Source organism: Typha latifolia, chromosome 14 (assembly GCF_019914945.1).
Source record: "Typha latifolia isolate L0001 chromosome 14, TyphaL0001v2, whole genome shotgun sequence".
Lineage (NCBI taxonomy): Eukaryota > Viridiplantae > Streptophyta > Magnoliopsida > Poales > Typhaceae > Typha > Typha latifolia.
This window is the reverse complement of record NC_133099.1, coordinates 9,728,406-9,749,020: the sequence shown is the minus strand read 5'-3', so window position 1 is coordinate 9,749,020 and position 20,615 is coordinate 9,728,406. Positions and strand designations below refer to the sequence as shown.

The 20,615-nt window shown below is 38.6% G+C and overlaps 3 protein-coding genes across 11 annotated transcripts; 1 reads left to right on the top strand and 2 right to left on the bottom strand.

Moving 5' to 3' along the window:
- Positions 1-22: 22 nt before the first annotated feature.
- On the top strand, positions 23-2,424 carry LOC140800654 (protein TRI1-like). The gene is made up of 2 exons (XM_073155416.1): positions 23-482; positions 2,114-2,424. Exons 1-2 carry the CDS (start codon positions 264-266, stop codon positions 2,237-2,239), a joined length of 345 nt encoding a protein of 114 aa, XP_073011517.1. The 5' UTR covers positions 23-263; the 3' UTR covers positions 2,240-2,424.
- A 1,408-nt stretch (positions 2,425-3,832) lies between these two features.
- Positions 3,833-9,331, bottom strand: LOC140801025 (uncharacterized). Of its 4 annotated transcripts, XR_012111353.1 has the most exons (9): positions 9,046-9,310; positions 8,786-8,961; positions 8,635-8,690; positions 8,443-8,557; positions 7,928-8,050; positions 6,831-6,984; positions 4,453-4,654; positions 4,211-4,295; positions 3,833-4,135 (listed from the first exon to the last, which is right to left on the bottom strand). XR_012111353.1 is itself a non-coding variant. In XM_073156010.1 (8 exons), the coding sequence occupies exons 1-7, from the start codon at positions 9,169-9,171 to the stop codon at positions 4,469-4,471; spliced, it is 936 nt and encodes a 311-aa protein (XP_073012111.1). In that variant the 5' UTR covers positions 9,172-9,310; the 3' UTR covers positions 3,833-4,295; positions 4,453-4,468. The 4 variants fall into 4 exon arrangements, 2 of the variants coding, with proteins under 2 accessions (XP_073012111.1, XP_073012110.1); XR_012111352.1 differs by having other exon boundaries at positions 4,211-4,654; XM_073156010.1 differs by having other exon boundaries at positions 3,833-4,295.
- A 1,524-nt stretch (positions 9,332-10,855) lies between these two features.
- Positions 10,856-16,421, bottom strand: LOC140801024 (protein FAR1-RELATED SEQUENCE 9-like). Of its 6 annotated transcripts, XR_012111351.1 has the most exons (4): positions 16,266-16,421; positions 12,993-15,738; positions 12,814-12,909; positions 10,856-11,155 (listed from the first exon to the last, which is right to left on the bottom strand). XR_012111351.1 is itself a non-coding variant. In XM_073156007.1 (3 exons), exon 2 carries the CDS (start codon positions 15,610-15,612, stop codon positions 13,006-13,008), a length of 2,607 nt encoding a protein of 868 aa, XP_073012108.1. In that variant the 5' UTR covers positions 15,613-15,738; positions 16,266-16,421; the 3' UTR covers positions 12,758-12,909; positions 12,993-13,005. The 6 variants fall into 6 exon arrangements, 5 of the variants coding, with proteins under 5 accessions (XP_073012108.1, XP_073012109.1, XP_073012106.1 ...); XM_073156007.1 differs by lacking the exon at positions 10,856-11,155 and having other exon boundaries at positions 12,758-12,909; XM_073156008.1 differs by lacking the exon at positions 10,856-11,155 and having other exon boundaries at positions 12,758-12,909; positions 13,002-15,738.
- Positions 16,422-20,615: the final 4,194 nt, after the last annotated feature.

Genomic DNA, 20,615 nt, shown 5'->3' with positions numbered 1-20,615 from the left:
CACGACCCTTTTCAGTCCATTTGAAATTGCCGTTAGGCACAACAGCTGGTTCTAAGGTAACCTAATACTAATTAGTAGTATAAGTAAGTAGGAATTAAGAGGAAGGGACTAAAACCCTCGCAGTTGTCCCGCCCGCTCTTCTCTCTTCTCCTCTCTTCTCTCCTCTCTCCTCTCTCTTTCTTTCTTTCGTTCTTTCCTTCTTTGTTTTTACTCTTTAGTTCGCCTCGGTTACGTCGTCGTTCGAGAAGGAAAAGGCATCAAACATGTCTAGGGTTTTTGGAGGCTGCAGGGCTCTCATGGCGGCGGCGAAGGCCGCGGCCTCTTCCTCGACCCCGGCCGTCGAGACGACCGCGAAGAAGGTGGGCATCATGAAGCCGGTGCCGGTCTCTCCGGCCATGCGCAAGTTCCTCGGCGTCCCGGAGATCTCGCGCGCCGAGGCCGTCAAGAAGATCTGGGAGCATATCAAGGCCCACGACCTCCAGGTCTCTCTCTCTCTCGCCTTTTCCCGCCGCCTACTTTTCATTTTCTTTTGAAGCTTCTAGGTCATTCTTCATCTCTTTCCCATGTATCCTATGGACTTCTCTTTACATCTTATGTGACATGTTCTTGTTTGTACACGTACCATTTTTATGACCTAGTTTTGCGACGACTACTCTAGCGTGATTTTGGAACATTTTATTGTGAGAGGACCAAATAATCGGCTACATACTTTCTCTTTTAACTTCTAGGTATGAGTACCAAAATATCAGCGGGTATCTTTGTTTTGGATGACTGAGATGTTTGAGGCTACTGTATCTCTTTTCTTTTTTCCTTTTTTGATCTCCTTTTCTTTTACTTTTTTTGTTTTTTCTCCCAATCGATTGCTCTTTTTGTGCAGTTTACGATTTCTGCTGCATTCTCTCAAAACAAATTGTTTTATATGCTGAAGCATATGATTTCTTTTCTGTAACGAATTATTTTTCTCTATTCTGTATATAGTTTAGCATGATTTTATTCAAACCTTTAGTGCATGTGATAGGTCAAATAACATTATTTAGGATTGTGTAACCTGTCGAGGGATTTGACAAGAAGAAAAAAAAAATTTAACTGAAGTATGTTTGGTGGTCTTCATCAGGGTGTTGTCTTTCATCATGCAGTTGTTAAGTTCATTCATGGTTCTCTGCTCGGTGTAGTTCTGGCTACTCATTGGACCCTCAAGTCCAACTTGCTATTTGCCTCTTTGGTAAAGTAAATCAATAATTGTAATAGGTATCTGGTTTTATAATGACAATGTTGTTTTCACTGCTGTGGTTGGTTACTCTGTTGTATTCTGCCCAGTCCTCCAAGTCGAATTTGCTTGTTGGTAAATGAAATCGTTAATGTTACTTATGGTAATAAGTTCTAGGTTCTTATTTCCCTATCATTGATTTTCTTTTTCTTATTCATGTTCTGTTGCTGGGTTGTACATTTTCAATGAATCTGTATAAGAATTAACTTGGTGTGCTCCTTTAGCTGGTTTGACTAGACACATTCTTGGGATTATCTCTCTCACTTCTTTGTTTTAGCACATTCTAAATGTATGCTGGCTATCTCTCAGCTTTGCATATTCTCTCTATTCTCTCCATCTTATGTTTTCGATTGCCGATCTATGCATCTTTTCCATGCTTGTATGCCATGTCGCTATTTCTTCAATTGACGGTCTATAATGATTCTTCTATTTTCTGTCCATGTTAATATTTCTTATGTTGAGCTCATCTTATGTGATGCTCTCAAGTTTCCACCAACTTTGGTTTTCCATTTTTTTTGTATAAGAATTGTGTAAATACAATGTTGTGGAGCTGCAAAAGTTGTTGAACGAATTTATTACAATTTCTAGTTATTATTCGTCTGTAAGTTTTTACAACAAGTTGTGGTACCAATTAGTTTGTACATTGACGATCACTATTGTGGAATAACTTTTTTTAAACATTAAACAAGTTGTACATTGATAAATTCAACAGCACTAGATGCTAGAATGTCAAAAGAAAAGCATGGAGATTTTGCTAGTTCCTTAAATGTTATTTTGCTTTTGCATGATATGACAATTTATAATTTAGTGTTCAATACTGTTAAACAACATTTTAATCTTCTGCAGAATCCAGCAAATAAGAAAGAGATACACTGTGACGAGAAGCTGAAGAGCATATTTGATGGGAAAGAGAAAGTCGGGATGCTGGAAATTGCTAGATTGCTTTCTCCTCATTTCCTGAAATCTAAGTAAAGCAGTTAAGATAGAAAGCTGATGTTTTGTGGTTTACCCCATGGTTAGGGGTTTCTTTGTGATGCAATGTCTATGTTATTGCAAGTGGTTAATGTAACTTTTGATGGAATTCCTGACTTATCATGATCTGGATTTTAGGTGCACGTGTTACTTTTTCTGTACAAAATGGCACCTCTTTTGCTTCATTACCTTGTCTGCTTTTGGTTTTGTTCTGATGTTTCATTTGTTTAGGTCAATTAGTTTCTGATTAGTTGCACAGGAAAAAGGAAACTTGTTAGATGAAGTACACTTGATGGGCATGGATAGCAGAATTATTTATTGAAGGGAGGCACTCGAAGCTGGGACTGTTATTGGGGTGAGCTTTCTGAATCCTGATTAGTCTTAGAAGCCCTTTGATGATGCCATTCCTACCAACAGTCAGGTCTAGTGGTGTCTGGAACTCAAATTTTACGATGACTTGAGTTTGCTATACATTGTTGTTTACGTGCTGATAAATTTTAAAATCCTTAGGTTTTGATGCCTGGGATGTATATATGGGTTTAGCCGTACTTCTCAGGCACATTGCTCTTTCAGTATCTGCATCAAAAGAATTGCCCTCTTTGTTGCTTAGTTTATATCATATTCATGATTTTGATTTTTTTTTTTGACGTTAGAGATTACTTTTAAGGTCCGAGCTAGAAAAGTCCAACCACCCAAAGTCCTTAACCATTTATTATGCCTGATAGCTAACACAGTGGACCTTCTCTTGTTATCTATCTAATTATTTTATATTTACCAAATAAACTCTGATTTGTCATTTTGACTTTAAAAAAGACATTATTTTAGTTAACTACTATTTTAATCTCTCTCTTTCTCTTCGCATAACTCGTAAGCCTTTTAATAAAATATCCTGTAAACATACTTCTTATTTTAATTTAAGAATTGTTTTTTCTTTGTTAAATCAAAAGTAATGATGATGCCTATTTTGCCTTTAAAAGACATTACTTTTATCATTTTAATCCTCTCTCTCATCACAAGCCTTTAATTCAATTCTTGTTCTAGTTGAAAGACCATTGTTACGTGAAATTAGAAGTAACGATGACATCATTAATTTGTTTACAACTAATTTTTTACACCCGTTTAAAATATCATATTCAAATTAGAGAAATATATAGTGCGAATCTACAAGCATACAGTGTGAATCTACAACCATGCAGTAAGAATATAAAAATAAGCACTACGAACTTATAAGTATACAGTGCGGGCATATATAATTTTTAACCATGTTTTAGAAAAAGAACAACAAAATATAGAAATATGCAGGTAAAAGCTTCATCTAGTCATCCATCCACTAAAAGGTATTCTAGTTAATTTCCATATTTTTCTCATCAATTCTCAAGTCGATTTGTACTTTAAGGACCACTTAACTTTAAAATTCATGTCATATGAAATGTAATCATGACATTATTAAACCGGTGTACAATCATACATCATATTTTCCTAAACGGATTTAAGCCACCTTATTTAAATTTAAAAAATAAGAATAGCCAAGTAGGCTTCCAGATTTTACCTAGATCAAACATTTTCACCAGTTGAAGCACACATGTAAGATACTGCATCAATGACCTACAAATATGTAGTGCATACATGTATGTATTTAACAATGCACGAATGGCAGGGATAATTATACAAGAAGTGCTCCTTATATCCACAAGTTTACTGTTGGTAAAACAGAGTGGAATTGTAGTAATGCTCAAATGGCCAAGTATAATCACTTACTACAGATTTTTATCATGTTACCATAGTCGAAGCCTTTAATATATCTCATCATCTTCCAATCTACGGGCAGCTGAAGATGCTAAAACTTCTACAGCAATACCATAGCCAAACAGAGAAAGAGATCGAGTACTCCGTTATCTGTGAAATTATCCCTTGCACATAAATCTTACAGAATAAGAACACAATCAACTGGATCAGCAATTAGCCAGTTACCAGTCGCAAGTTCTTGCTTGATTGCAGGAATAAATTTCCAATTGTCCATCTTAGCTGAACTCAAGTTTGATGAGATACCCATGTTCTGCACATTAATCACAAGGCTGACTTTTGTCAAAAAAAAAAAAAAATTCACAAGGCTGACAGTTGTTCTTGTACAATCACATGAATAATCTACATCATATCAACATAATTCCTTCTTTTTTTTGTTGAAGTAAAACAAACACAAATCAGATCCATACTATGCTCGGGCAATTGTCAAGTCAGAAGGTGATCGATCCATTTCTCTAACACTGATGGCGAACCATACCAAGGCCTCAGACTATCATCTGAACCAACTGGAGAGTGGTAAACACCCTCCAGGCTTATGTTCAGCGCACCATCTAGGTGAGCCGACATTTCGGGAACAACACCATCTCCCCATACATCTGCCTGCCCACAAACCTGCAAAAGTTGTCCCCATGTAGTCAATGTATGTTAAAAAAGAATTGTTCGACAATATACAACCTTAGTTTAATAGAAGTTCTCCTATTGGTGGATGAAGTATGACCAGAAGACCAGAAGTGATTAACAGCTGAGATCCAATTGGATCAAGGCTGTGGAAAATCGTTGCCATCTGCCATCAGCCTGCTCAGAGTCTCTGAGAGATTGTCTGGCATATTCAGACCAATCTAAGAAATTACAATTAGATTCACATTAACGGTATTTTAAAAAGATTCATGCAATACAAGGATGTTGTTTCACAACTCAATTCGTAGGTTGAACTTTTCACTTACATGAGTACTATTGTTAGGTTTTATTTGTATTAATATAATTGACAAATTGTGTTTCAAAATATGTATGAGCATATGCACAAATTATGAAATATTTGAAGTGGAAGATTAATTTTATAATCAAAATATTCAAAACGATTTTAGAATTGTCTGAAGTGCTCAAACAGTGCCATTATTGTTAAGGTACTATGAAAAAAATACCTAAAGATATAGGAACAATTCTACTCAACTATTCGAACGGACCATAGGGCATTTGATCGCATTTTCCCAATAGAAGAAATGCATTATAGGCATTGCCGGCGTTCAAACGACCTTAGCTGATTTGATTTAAATTTTAGTCTATCTCTATCTATCTATATTATCTCTAAAAAAATCCGTGGAGAATCTTTGAAAAGAGATTTATCTTATTTCTAGAGGATACTTACTTTATCTTTAAGAGATATTTGTTTTATCTCTAAAAGATACTTATTTTATATAAATAGTTTTAATCTAACCCTAAGATGGAGAATCGTTAAGTATTAAATTGAAAATCTTTTAGAGAAGTCCTCAATTATTATCTTTTGAGATCATCTTTTGGAGGCCATTAAATTATCAGCTTTAGGTGGAGTGTGCTGAATCATTCTTATCTCAACGCATCTACGTATTGAGTGTCATTGAGATGAAAAGATCAACCTCGAGCATTGAGGTCTGGAAACCTAATACGGAAAGCAGTACATCGCGAGGTATAGTAAGCAATGTTAGTACAGATTAAGTCGTGGGGATAGACGAGTATTTATAAACTTCTTGTTAACTGCTACAAGTTTTAGTGATCGATTTGAATCCGAGTTTGGATTCGTAGTTTTTTATCCGTTTAAGATTTTTTTTTACATAAAAACTTGTGTTTGTGATTGTTTTTTTTTTACAATTTATTTTTTGCATATTATTATCGATAGCGTGTAGGGCTATCGAAAAAGCTCATCAGCTCGCAAGGCTCGTGAGTTCGGCTCGTTAAGAGCTCGACTCGAAATGAGTCGAGTCGAGCTAGATTTTTGAGCTCGAAAGGTTAATCGAGCTGAGCCGAGCTCGAGTTAGCTCGCTCAAGCTTGGCTGGAATAGACTCGATATATAATATGCAAGATCACATTATATATATGTATATCAAAATAAAAGCATAAATGGCATATAACGTAGCTGGTTAAAACAGCTCTTATCAACTCAGCCGACCAAGGTTCAAATCTCTCCTATACCATTTATTCTCTGTTTTTTTCATAGTCTCTTAGATGTTTAGTCCCATATCGGAAATTGAGTGATATAGATATACCTTTATAACTACCATTTCTCTAAATGCAATCAAATTAGCTGTTGTATTAGCCTAATATAACAATTAGATTTTGGAAGCCCATGTAGGCCTCATTAAGCCCACGAGCCGAGCTCGAGCCTCATCGAGCTAGAGCCGAGCTGAGCTTTTCCAGCTCGAAACAAGCTCGAGCTCGAGCCGAGCTAAGCTGAGCTGAGCTGAGCTGGACCCAGCTCGCTCAAGCTTGCCTCGTTTACTCTCCTAATAGAGTGTGATAAATCTTATCACCTAAGGCGTTTCTTATGTTTTTCAATTAGTATCAAAGCATACCTAAGGATTTATGTAAGTTCAGTTTTTTCATTCACTGTGAACTTCTCACAATTACTAGGCAGATGACGAATCAGCATTAGCTAACCTGGGGCAAGTTTGATGCTTATGATAGTTTTCTGGTTTCCTAGAGCTGTCTCCTGATTTCATTCTTTACCATATTAGCAGGAGTAAAGATGATGGAGATTGACCTATTTCCAAACATGCTGACTAGTTTAGAGAGGAAGTACATATTTCAAGATACCTGTTTATAACCCTGACCAATGAATCGGGCACGCATGGAGGGGGAAGCTGAGATGGGCTTACTGCTGCTGTTGTTGGCAACTGATTCTTCTGGGGTCAGATCCTTCTCATCAGAAGGATCTGATTTTCTGATCAAACGAGCACCTTGGATGTATCTGTCAAAAATACCAGTAGATCTGTAAAAATTACAAGCTACTAGTAGTTTAGTTGCATCATGCTTGTAATAGTTTACGTTCTTCTAAATGGATGGTTCCATAGTTTCCAGAAGATCCACAGAAAGAATCATCTTCAGTGTATGTTAAAGGAGGATATATTTTTAATGACTATACTAAACCTTCCCACAAGATAATTATCCATTCTGTACACAGTCCTTTAAACCCATTACAACCCAACTTTTTGTTGAGGAAAATTCTGTAGACACATTACAATCCAACTTCAACACCATCCATCCATATGGACCATACTGACGATTTTGCTCTCAGATTTTGACACTCCAACACCCAATACCCCTTCCTCCCAAGAAAAATAAAAAAGAATCTCTTACAAATTTTATTGTGTTCTTCCTAACTTCCTCACACTGTAATTCCTCTTGGGACTATCAATACTGGAAATTAAATGCTTACTTTATATCACTATTGTAGGCCTATACAAAACAGTACTCTAGTCAAACACTACATGGAAATTCCATGTGAAGGACAAACACTTTACACACCCCACTCATCAAAACTTTTACCCAAATATAGCGCCAATTTCTGGACCAACATTATCTGCCAGACATGTTGCATGCGGATGTACCAATTGAGTGTGCAACTCATCCTGTATGCAATACCCTGGTATGTCAACCCATAACCACCAAATAGTCTTCTCATTCATTTGATGATGGTCAAAAGAATGACTCAAACATCAGTAGGTTACTCAACGCAACATGGGTAGTATAACCTAACAGAATGACTCAAGCCAGTTGTTGCTAACAAAATCTTTCCCAGAAAAAGATTGATGGTAACTTGCACCATTTAGGGGAAGGCATGTTGGTTCCATAACAAAATAGTTATAAAAAAAAAATTGTTGACATAACTAAATTTATGAAGATGGAAGTACCTTCCTGCAATACATACATATCTTAGTTGTGGTGTATAGACAGCTGACGCACAATTCTTTTCAACATAATCCAATAGACCTCTTGTCTGGTCAATAACTCCAGGTAAATCCTTTGGAGGTGGCCTGTGAAGAGAAAAGGAAGAGAAACTTTATAGAAAAACAACTAGATGATGATCTAGATTGCATACGAGAAAAAACTTGTATAATTCATCAAAATTATAGTTATCCAAATTATTAGTAGTATCACACATATCCTGGTTAGATTTTTTTTTTTCTTGAAATGCTGAAGCAGCCGTCTGAGAGGTAAAAGGTTTCTCAATTTGAAACCTTGAAGTTGTGTTTTCCCTTGAAGTATTAAAGCAAATGAAACCAAAGAAGCAGAATTCCCTTGAAGTATTATTATTTGTTTATTTTTCAAGAAGGGCATGAGTTCCATGTTGATCACTGTGGATGTATAATAGAATGCAGACATAAACAAGTAGCCAGCCATACATGATATGATAACGAAACCATACAGGAGGGGAGATCCAAGAGTCAGCAGCAAAGCTATATCCGAAATCCCAAACTCTTGCATGTAGACGCGTGCAAGCCATCCCCCAGCTGAATGCCCAATCAACGATAATTTCCCACCTGCAAATTAACATTAACTTGGTAAATCACCAAACCAAATATCTCACCATTCCAAGTCTATATTGCTTCCTTCTGACCTTGAGGAATGAGCAGCTTAGCCTCGGAGACCGCCTTGTCGACTCGTTCCAAGTACCTGATTTTAGTTAACCAATCCAAAAATTGAACCAAAAGGAGAATTAGGGGGGCGGAGGGCTCTACAGTAGAATAGAGAATGAGAGATAGAAATACCAATCGAGAACGGGCCTTGGTCGGAGGGTGCCCTTCCAGTAGTTAGGGTCGAGCAGCCCGGCGGCGTTGCGGAACCAATCGAGGCGGGACACGTCGGCCACCACGGAGGGAATGCCGTACGACTCCCTCAGCGTCGTAGACAGGGAGTCGTAGTCCCCCGTGTTGTTCCCCAGACCCTGTCCATATTTATACGGTTATTCCTATTCCTGCAAGGACCAGAGCAAAACAAGGAGGAAAATTAAAAAAACCCAACAACCAACCGGTAGAATGACGGTGGGGCGAATGGTGGTGGTGGGGCTGGAAGTCATGGTGGTGGAGATGAGAGTGGTTGAACAACAACGCGGTGGAGTTGGAAGGAGAGACATCGTCGTCGTCAGCGGCATCATCGTGTGAGTTGCAGGGGCGGGGGCGGGGGCGGAGGGGATCTTAGAAATGTTATCCCAAGATCAACCCCAATCGAACGGAACCTGTGGCAATGCTCTCTCTCTCTCTCTCTCTCTCTCTCTCTCTCTCTCTCAGCAGCAGTTCCCTCCCTCCACTTTTATTACGATAAACCAAACCCAGACCCGAGCCTCAGTTTCCGCCTGGGTTGAGACTTGAGACACAATTTGATTTTCCTATTTTAAAATTTCAATCGAACGAGAATGGGTGAACAAAGGCCACAGCCCCACTCCCTCCCAAGTCCCAACTCCAAGAATGGGTCATGGGTGCAATTTGGGTGACCAATTTGAATCAAGAGTAATTTAGGTTGCAAGAAGCTTTAGGTAGTATAATCCACCAAATTTTAAGGCGATTTTAACCATAAACTGCATGCGAGAAGAAAGTAGAGCTTGAGTTTTGTGGCTACCAATATTGCACTAATCAACACAGCGTACAATGGAAACATAATACAAGACACATGCTATATATATATATATATATATATATATATATATATATAAGACAGAAAGTAGAGCTTCGTTCACAGCTATTAGACACAAGAAGCTGTTGCGCAAAATTCATTTCCAGAGCTGAACATGTTGTTTATGTGTAACCCATAATATCGATACCTCTATCCAGAACAAGAAGAAAAGATCGACCTCATCTCCCTATTAATTGCCTTTGCCAGGCCTTTCTCAATTATCACCATTTAGGTATGGCTTTGCCAAGAAGAGCAGGAATACCCAAGAAAAATATGGCCATGGAAAAGGATTATTGATTTACAACTGATGTAATTGCAATAAAAGAAACAAAAGATAAGATATCTATCTATCTATATATATATATGCAACGTTGCATCAATAACAGTGTCGAGGCTGTCATAATAGAAACTAAGTAGAGATAATATTTATACAACAAAAGTCCAAAATCATTAGTAGCAATAGCAACAATCAAAGACTTACTCAAATACTTTACGAGGTCCCATTTTGTTGTACACTGGTTCAGCATTGTCTTCAACTATAGTAAACGTTAGGGATGAGTATCATACTTCATCCGTGAAATCAACCAGCGATGTCAGACAAGGGGAACTGATTTATGTAAAACCTACATTATGATTAGTCTTCTGACAGAGATTCTGTTTCTGAACATAAGAAGTTGGCAATATAACTATAAGGTAAACTAGGGACTAATTTGAAATCAGATTTCCCGCTCAAAATCAGATTTCAGTTGCCTTACAAATAACTAAGTGGATCAGAATCAACCCAACTTGTTAAATGGACCTGAGTGTTAGTTGCATTCTGATTTAGTCCGCAATTTTCTGCAGTAAATGATAAAAGACATCAATAAAGGAAGAAAAACAAAAGTGGAAGAAGCAGAGAGGGCCTTCAAAGCAATGACACAAGGATCTCAGATAGCTAGATTTGATAAGGAGGGGCCTCACAACAGTCGATGATGCATCGTGTGGATGAAGATTTACCCAAACTCATTATGTAAAGCCTCACATTCATTGATGCATCTCCAAACACAATCCTAGAGAAAAGTAGGTGGACTAACATAAATCAAGCCATATTCCTATCAGTGATCACAGGATCCTAAGATTGACATAATTTTACATATCCTAGTAAATGCTAGTGGTTCTTCTATCACAAGTTAAGAACTAAAACACACTATATGTATGGAAAACATTATGTTACCATAGTAAGACCAAAGTGTTAATAGGAAAACACTATGATGAGTATAAGCAAAAGGTTAAGGCACATCATTTTTGGTATGTAGGGATGGCCTCAATTCAACCTTGCCACTAAGATTGCTGTTCTGGTGGCTTCATAATTCGCAATGCTTCAACCTAATGAAGCACTGTAAGAGAGGAACCTTGAAAATGCCAAAGTCAAACCTCAGTAGGACACACTTTTGACTTCCAGAACTGGTAATGGCAAGATCTCTCTGCATCTGCATGATCAACCGCATATATGTTACATGATTGCATCATACTGCAAATACTCCAATCCATATTGCTAAGCTGACACAAAAGCAACAAAGATGCAAGGGACAAATATATGACTTAGCACAACTCATACAAAGTTCTCTATTATTGCACTTTAGAAATAAAATATTATACAGGAAAAGCTCTCTCGCTGTGACAAGTCAAAAGGTTTACAAATAGACCATTCAAGGATAACCTTCATCAATATGCAGTAACAGTTGTCTAAGATTAAGTCATTTATGATGTACAAACTAAAAAGTATATCTCCTATTCAACTATATGCATATAGAATACCATTAACCATCTTAATACTTTACACTATCTCCTTAAACACAGACGAATAGAAAAGTGAAAGCAATAACAAAGGATAAATTTCCATTAGTCCCACCAAGATATATTTGCCTACTACTTCCTGAAACAGATTACTTTTCTGCAAAAGTAAAAGTTACATCAGCTCTTCAGAATTTTGAAGACCAAAAGCCTACATAGAAATCCCCATAGTAGGCTTTGAACAGTCGGCTATCTCTGCAACATACTATTAACCACAAAATGAGTGAACGAGTAGGTTTGTATTCCTGCAGGACACATATCACCTATCTTTGGTTCTGTATGAGTGATTCTTTTCCATTTAATATAGTTGAATATTAAGTATGATCCTTTTATCTAGAAGTTAATCAATGGGGGATCCTTAACTCAGCTTCCATCTAGACTTCTAAAACGTTAATGATGATTCGCCATTTTAAACATGCACTTTTAATTTATACATAAATTTAGAAAGCCACCCTACTATCTTCTAAAAGATTCATGCTGTAATCCAATTTGATGTTTTTCATCATTAAAATGTGGCTTCATGTCAGCAAACTTCGAAGGAGGAATTGGTACTTCTATATGTTGTCACTAAAGCCATGAGGAGATCTAACTTAAGAGATGAAGTAATCTAAATAATTTATTAAAGAAGCGAATTAGACGAGAAAGAGAGAGGAAAGAATAGTCAAAGAGGAAGATGAGAGGTAAAGAAAGAGGACGAATAAAACTCACAAGTGCCTTCTATTAGGTCTTCGCTTTACATATAATAACTAGGCAAAAGATCCAAAACATTTTCAGAGAACCAATATTCTGTATTATACTAGGTTACCTTTCATTTGTACAGTGATAGCAGCAAGACCAACCTTAAGTAAAATATGCATCAAGAACAAATAACCAAAACTATAAATGTTTACTGCATCTTACAACACAATTTTAAATTCTTCTTCAAAGTCCGAACACCAACAATTTTGTGATCTTCACTTTTACAAAATGTATTCCCACAAATTTATTCTGTAGTGATCAATTTCACTAAGAACATATTGGTTGAACTTTGCACCAGCAAGCTTGTCAATATAGTCATTACATAGATTCAGAGTATACAAAAGGACGAAACACTCAAGAATCAAAATAATTATATGGAAAATCTTGAACCATATTGTCACCATTGAGGAATGCACTAACAAGCAACACAACTTCAGTAACAATCACAAGTCATAAGATTCTCTGATTTTGTGTGTATGCAAGAAAAAGAGAAAGGAGAAGAAGTAAACCTTAGATGCTCATACAAGCAAGGAAAAGAGCTGATTTCTTGATCTACCTCAAAACTAGCAGTAGCCAGCAAGAAATTCACATATACATCTTTATCTGGCTAGCTTCATGGACAACAAAACAACTTACAACAGCAGTGATCTGACTGAGAAAGCATTGAATTAGTAGTTGATAGCCTGATACGGTGCCAATAAAGTTGAAAAAAAATGCAAAGACAGTTTATCTTACATCAAGTACCTAATCATCTAATTTCATCCTCCATTAATGAACTTCTGGATGCTGACCTCTTCACAGTCTTACCAGAAGCATCTTTTTTCGGGGTGACCTTTCCATGCTTTTTGGTGTGCTTCTTTTCTGGTTGAGCAGAATACTGCAAAGTTTTCTGCTCCTGCTTTTGCTTTGCAGAGATGACTTCGTCTACAGCCTTCTGAAGTGCGTGCTTTGCAACCTTAAAAAAGTCGGTAGATGTTGCCCCCTCTTTCGCACATCTGATGGCATCACGACAAAGGTCATTGTATCTTGCGGTTGAAGGATCTTCAGTGCTACCTCTGAGTTCAACAAATTGATCCAGCAGAGAACCACTCTTGGCATATTTTGTCCACCGTCTCAAGATGTGATCATTTGGAAGAATGCGGACATTTTCTTTCAGTAGAACTCTAATTGCATGTCTGCACAAGATGCCACAGAACTCGAACTTGCAGCAGGTACAATGGGTTCTACTCTCAGAGGTACTGAAAGTAACAATATTATTATCCTCATCGCCCACAAGTTTCTTCACACTAAATTTTTTAATCGCCCCATCCTCAATTGTATCTGCAGTACAATATAAGGAACCATCAAATTCCTCTTTGAACTTGTCAAATATAGTCCTAGTGTAGACATCAGCTCCCCGTTTTTCTATTGGCGAGGAGGTAATCAGAACTGGTTTTTCAAACATTGTTGTGAAATCTGCTTGAGCTTCCTTCTCATAGCGACTGGCAAGTGCCTGCCCAAGTTGTCTAACAGCAACCCTTAATTGGGTTTTTGTTGTAAAATACTTCTCAATAACCTTGTCAAGATCCTCGCAGCTTGGAGATACAGAAACTTCTGCAAGGAATGTCTCCTTCATGTATACTGGGACCCACTGATGGCGAATATCATACAAGGATTGCAGGTACTCATTCTCCTTCAGGCCATATTTCTCCATTATCGACTCCCAAAATGATTCAAACATCTCTGCGGCTTCAGACTCAATGCACTTCCTCAGCTCACCTTCTAAAGGGGTATGCTCTGAAAAGAGATCTGGCAATTCTTCTTCGATGGTACTTAGTATGTGCTTCTTGCAGAAAAAGTGGCGTGTGCCTGGTAATGCCTTAGCAACTGCTGTTGCCATCGCACGGTTTAGTTCAGTTACTAATGAGACTGGAGGAGGTGCAGGCATTGCTGCAAGCCAATTCTCAAATAGCCAAGTAAATGATGCCTCTGACTCATCCACAAGTAAAGCACAGCCAAAAACCACAGGTTGTACATGATGGTTGACGCCTGTAAATGTCACAATCGGTATCAATTCTTTGTCATTTTTGTATCTTGTGTCAAATCTAACAGCATCACCAAAGTGGTGGTAAGCCATACGAGATTTAGCATCAGCCCAGAATATATTAGTCATCAAATTGTTGTTCTCAACCTGCACAGCATAGAAAAATGCAGGATTTTCCGCTTGTGTCTTCTTGAAATACTCAAGAAGACTCTCAGCATCTTCCGGTCCCAAATCATTATATCTGATCTCCCTGGGATAGTGCGAGTCTTGACCATTTAATAGAAGATTTCTTGTATCAGCAAAATTCTTCGCAATAACAAGTATCTCCCCTTGCGAGCGGACACAACGAACTCTGCTGGGTGGCACAGGTGTTAATTCATGAGTATGCTCCAATACAAGCTTTGAAACCATCCACACGTCTCCATCTTTCCGTATTATCTCAAACAATGCATCACAACCTTCCCTTGAAGGATCTAGGACCTGTACCTTCTTGCCGTCATCCCCAATGTTGTCCCTTCCTGAATGGTAACGGTGCTTTGAACATACAAGTTTAAGCATCTTAAGAGATTCGCCATGTGATGATCTGCGAGACTGCCGGACACGAGCTTCAAAACCCACACGGCTAGCATATGAGTAATAGAACGTCTTTGCAACCTCAAGAGATTCAAACTCCATACCTACGTAAGGGTCAATCTCTGCATCTCCTTCTGTGGCAATGTAGTGCACCCTGCTTGGCATCCCAACTTCATGGTTATGGTCCTTCACAAGCTTCGTCACAACCCATTTCTCATCACCTCTCCGAATCACCTCAAGCATGGCTTTGCATCCCTCTCTTATGGATGCTGCTCGCTTCCTTGTCTTCTTGCCGGCAATGATGCGCTTCTCTCTGCTGAATCCTTCCCTCGAGCACACAAAGCGCAGCATGATGATAGACTCGTTGCATTTCGATCTACGAGATCTAGCAATGCGTATAGAGAACCCCACACGCCCTGCATAGGCAATATAAAAAGTCTTTGCTGCCTCCCCGGATTCAAACTCCATACCAACAAAGGGCTCAAGCCTCGGATCCCCTTCTGCAGGAAAGAGCTCCCTCCGCACAGCCTGCTGGTCTGCCAGGTCAAGGTGCTGCTGTTCCATTTGTTGTTGTTGTTGGTGGTGGTGATGGTGGTGGTGGTGGTGGTGGTGGACCTGGTGGTGGTGAGCCATATCATGCTCCGGCGGATCCACAACGGGGACATGAGGGCTGACCCCCAGCGTAGTCCAAAAATTGATGCTGTCATCTTCGAGGTCAACGTGGGGCTCCATTAGACCATGCGGGTGACCGCCCATCATCCTTACAAAGATCTGTAGCCCAACCAATCGAAACCCAGCTCGACTCCGACCAGATAGACAAGCAACTCGCCAAATTGAAGCGCACAAGTAATCAAAGAGCCATTCTTCTTCTTGCCTCTGAGATCACTAAGCAGCGGAAAAGGCATTAGATAGATAAGGAGAACGAGAATTCGGTAAGCAAAGCAATATGACAATTCGATCATCGTAGATTCTCAAAGCCAAACAGAAAAACCAACAACCGAAACACTTGAAACAAAAAGGGGAAGGGGGGAAGGGAAAGAGAAAGGAAAAAACCCATTAATGTACACCCAGCTCGCATTGTAGCAAACTAGGCACCAAAATTGAGCTGGAAAGCCATGAACAAACCCTTTTTCAACGCGTCGAAGATTAAAAAGCCGAAATTGAGGGAAAGAAGAACAGTAAACAGGATAAGATAACAATTTGATGATGGTTATGCACCTACCCAAACGTAAGTGTTGAGGAAGAAGACGAAGAGAAGGAAAAGGCGCGCATTTTTATATGGGAAAGAAGAAATGGTAACGCATAACCCCAGAAGAGGGAAATTAATCAAATTTCTACAGGAGAAGAGCTCGAGAGCTCGAGAGGGAGAGAGAGAGAGGTTTCGAAGGGAGGGGAATGGAATGAGGACTTACTCTATACTCGCAGCTTTGGCGTTCTCTGGCGGTTGACGGCTCGGCCGTTCTTCGTGTTCCCGTGGTGGTGTGGCGTGAGGACACCCTAAAACTCACCGCATCGCAGCACAGCGCAAACCCAGTTCAGAAGTCACAACACCTCCTCCTTATCCATGATTTTTAGTTACATCTTCCTTTCTTTCTTTTTTTTTTCCCCCTTTTCTTTTAATCTCCTCTCACTGTCTGAAATGCTCCCCCTTATTTTATTTATTTATTTTTTTGAAAAAAAAGGTATACTATTATTACCTCTGATCAAGCATGGCCCAAATATATATATATATATATATATATATATATATATATATATTCCTATACAGTAAGGAATAAGAGATTAGGAGGAATCATATCCATCCAGAAAGAAGTGAATCTTTTCCTATCTAGATTGGCTAACCAATTGGTCGGATGATTAACCTCTCTATAATAGTAGGTAATAGAGGCTTCAGTAAAATAAGAAAGAAGAGAAAAGATGTTCAAAATGATATGTTTGAGCCGCCACAAAATAGGAGGCTAGTAATAGAGAATATTGATGACTCGCGGATGGCTCACTTTTAATGAGTATCCTGAGCTTTGCAGTGAGCTAACAAAATAGTTTTAACTTCAACGAGATTAAAATGGCACAATTGATACAACTTTGAGCTATGTACTCTGTCCCAGCTTTGGCATCCCGTTGGGCAAAGGAGTCATCGGTGTTGATCTTGACAAAATCAACTTTGAGAGACTCCTACTTGACGTGAGGAAGAGAAAGTTGGGGGGAGAAGTGGTTTCATAAAGCTTTCAAAGATTAGAATCATATAAAAAAATAGCTTTTAAGGTCTTGTCACTTAGTGAATCACTTGAGCAAAATTGAAACATTTTATCCCCGCCTTTAACTAACAAAATATTAATTCAAACATTTGCAAAGCTCCACAAAGTAGGCAAAAAGAGCAATAGTCGGGTCAACCAACGCAACAAATCATATGATAATTTTGTTATCTTTCAATTTAATCTAGACAATTATTATCCATGTTATTATTTCTATGTCTTTCTCTACCATGAGGTATAATCGGCTTAAGATTTGTGTTAAGTCCCCTAAATTTGTCTTATTAGTTAATGGTGGTCTTTCTGGCTAGATCTACCCAAACTGTGGCATTAGGCAAGAGGATCCTCTTTCGCATTACCTTTTATCCTTGCTTCTCAAGCCTTGATCTCTTCATTAAAATTCTAAGTTGTTAGATGCATTGAAGAAATGTTTTTAATAGATAATAGACCCTCTCTTGCCGATTTATTATATGTCGACGATACAAGTCAAATTTGTATTTAGTTATGCACACATCTCATGACATTAGAAATGCCATGTGTTAGGCCCTCAATTTTGAGTGTCTTTACTTTTCTTTCACTTGTTTGGCACCAAGATGTTTTTGAATTGTATCTTTGTGGCTAACCAAATAGATCTTGTTGTTAGAGATGAAAATAAACATATTGGGAGGAAGACTATCTTTTGTTGGGAGAAAAATTTTGATCAATACCACTCTCACTGCTATCCTTAATTATTGGTTCGTCTGCTCTTAAATTTTGAACTCAACCCTTGACCAAATTACGAAGATAGCTAAGTTATACTCAACCCTGACCAAATTACTAAGATAGCTATAACTTTCTTTAAACCCAAACTGTGGATAATAGGACTGGATGGAACTTTAGAATTTAAAAGTAAACTTAGAGTGTTTTCTGATTGAAATGTTTTATGGGGAAGAGTGTCAATCAGAGCTTGCTCCATAGATTACACATTAGCCCTTACATCACTGCCCAATATGGTCTATGGGAGGAAATGGTGGTGCACCTGTTCTAACTTCACTTAGGATGCTAACTAGGTGTCATGTAAATGGTCCCACCATGGGGGCAATATTAAGAAGTTTAAGATTGTGGTTGCCACTACAATTTAAATGATTTAGAAGGCTCGAATGTGCTTTGAATGTGCTCTAAGTAAGGATGCCAACTAGATGTTATATAACTAATCCCATATTAGGGGCAATACTAAGAAGTTTAAAAGTTGTGGTTGCTACTACAATTTGGATGATTTAGAAGGCTCGGAACAAGATGTGCTTTGAAGGTGCTAGAAATAAGGTTGACAACATTGCTTAGCATGGCTATTGCTAAGGACTAAGGACTATTTTGAGCATAAATTGTTATGTCTGTTGTTGATTTGGTACTGTCAAATAGGTGAAGAAAAATAAACCACCTGTAAGTGAGATGAAACTTATCATGGATGGGGCTAGACATGATTATCGGGCGGGCCGGGCCGGGTTCGGGCCGGGCTCTTCGGGCCAACCGGGCTTAAGTATTTGTCCATGGCCCGACCCACCAATCACTCGGGCCGGGCCGGGCTAGAATAGTCTAGCCCATTACCGCCCGTTGGCCCGTGAGAGATCGGGCTAACCGGTCGGGCCGGGTCGGCCTGACCCACCAATCACTTGGCCCAACCCATATTTTAGCTATTTTTAGAATTTTTTTAACTATTAGCTTATTTTAAAAAATATATATGTATATTCCTCCATTTTAAAAAAATTAAAATAAATTAAATTTTTTTAAATGTGTGCTTAAAATAATGCAAAATGGTATAATACCAAAATATTTTTAGCAGTGGTAAATTACCGTAGCGAAGGGGGCAAAGTACGCGCAGAAAAGGACGGGCGAGCTTAGTTGCAAGCCAAACGGGCGGGCTTTCGGGCCGGGTCGGGCGGGCAAAGAGCTGGCCCGTGCCGCCCATGGGTAGTTCGGGCTCGGGCCGGGCTGGGCCTAAACCAGGTCCGGGCCGGGCTTAGCCCGGTCCAAACCGGGCCGGGTCGGGCCGGGCACGAGCGGGCTGGGCCATTTGATCATGTCTAGATGGGGCTTTCAATCCCAATAGCTTGCTAGCTGGGATGAATTTTATTAGGACAGATAGTGTTGGCTCCATCCTATTTGCCAATGCCTAACTTGTTAGATGTAAAACCCCAATGGAAGTAAAATGCTAACCCCATTACTGATATCAATAATTTAGAAGACCTCTCTCAGTGGATTCATAATATTATATCTTAGTGCATAGAATTGCTACCTTAGTTTTAACCTCTATAGCCTTGTTCAGATATACTATAGGGGCAAAGTGATAAAATTGCTACCTCATTTTTAACCCAAATGGAAGTAAAACACGCCTCCACCGAGCCACTCTTCTCCACACCATGGCGACACGTGGAGGTGGGACCCGGCCCACCGGCCACTCCGCCGCTGCTGCGTGACCATCTCTTTCTCTAATATTTTTTCTCTCTCTTTCCCGCACTCTCTCTCTCTCTCTCTCTCTCTCGGTTTCCTCTCGGGACTGCCGGAGGTGTGAGTCGCCAGCGAGAGTACCCCTACCCTGCGGCCCAACCCTCTTCCCATTTTTCTTCTTCCTCTTCCTTTTCTTATTCTCCTCCTCCTTCTCCTTCCCTTCTTTCCTCCTCTTGGATAGCACCCTGCAAGAGGTGCTAGGCTTGGCCCAGCACCCCTGCAGAACAAGATACTGGGCTTGGCCTAGCACCCTAGTGGGCATGGTGCTGGGCTCGGCCCAGCACCTGCTATGTTAAGCTGCTGGGCTGAGCCCAACACTGTGTATAATTTTTTTTAATATATATATATATATATGTGCATATTATTGATTACTAATTATATTTGATTATGTTATTAATTATTTAATTAGTTTAGTTAATCTAATGTATTTAATTTATTGGAATTAAATCTAATTATATCATGTTTAGCAAAATACTTGCAACATAAATTACTATATTAATCCTAGATAGGTAATACTAATTATTAGGGTTATGTACGTATATTCTTACGTAATTATTTACAGTAACTTAATTCTTATTTTTCTTAATTATCAAAGAGAATAATACGTAGATAATTATATTTTAAATATACTATTAAATAATATAATTATGGTTAATAAATAATAAAACAAATATAGGAATGAAGAGTATATGATTACAACGAGAAATTATCTTTTAGCTGGGTTAATATGTTATAAATAATTTCAGATTTCGACTCCCATATTTTAGAGATGATTTTAGTCAAGCATATTTTATCATGCATTTGATTAGGCTGATCTACGATATGAATACATTAGTGATATATAAAAATAATTAGAGATAATTATACTGTTATGATTTTATACTGAGATGATCTCTAGTATGAGTATGCATGTGATAGACTAGTAGGAGTATGCATGTGCTAGATACATGGTTAAGTTTGCATTACATCATTTTTCTCTTGGCTTCTGAGTTGCATGTTCTGTTGCAGTACTGGATATATGCATATGAT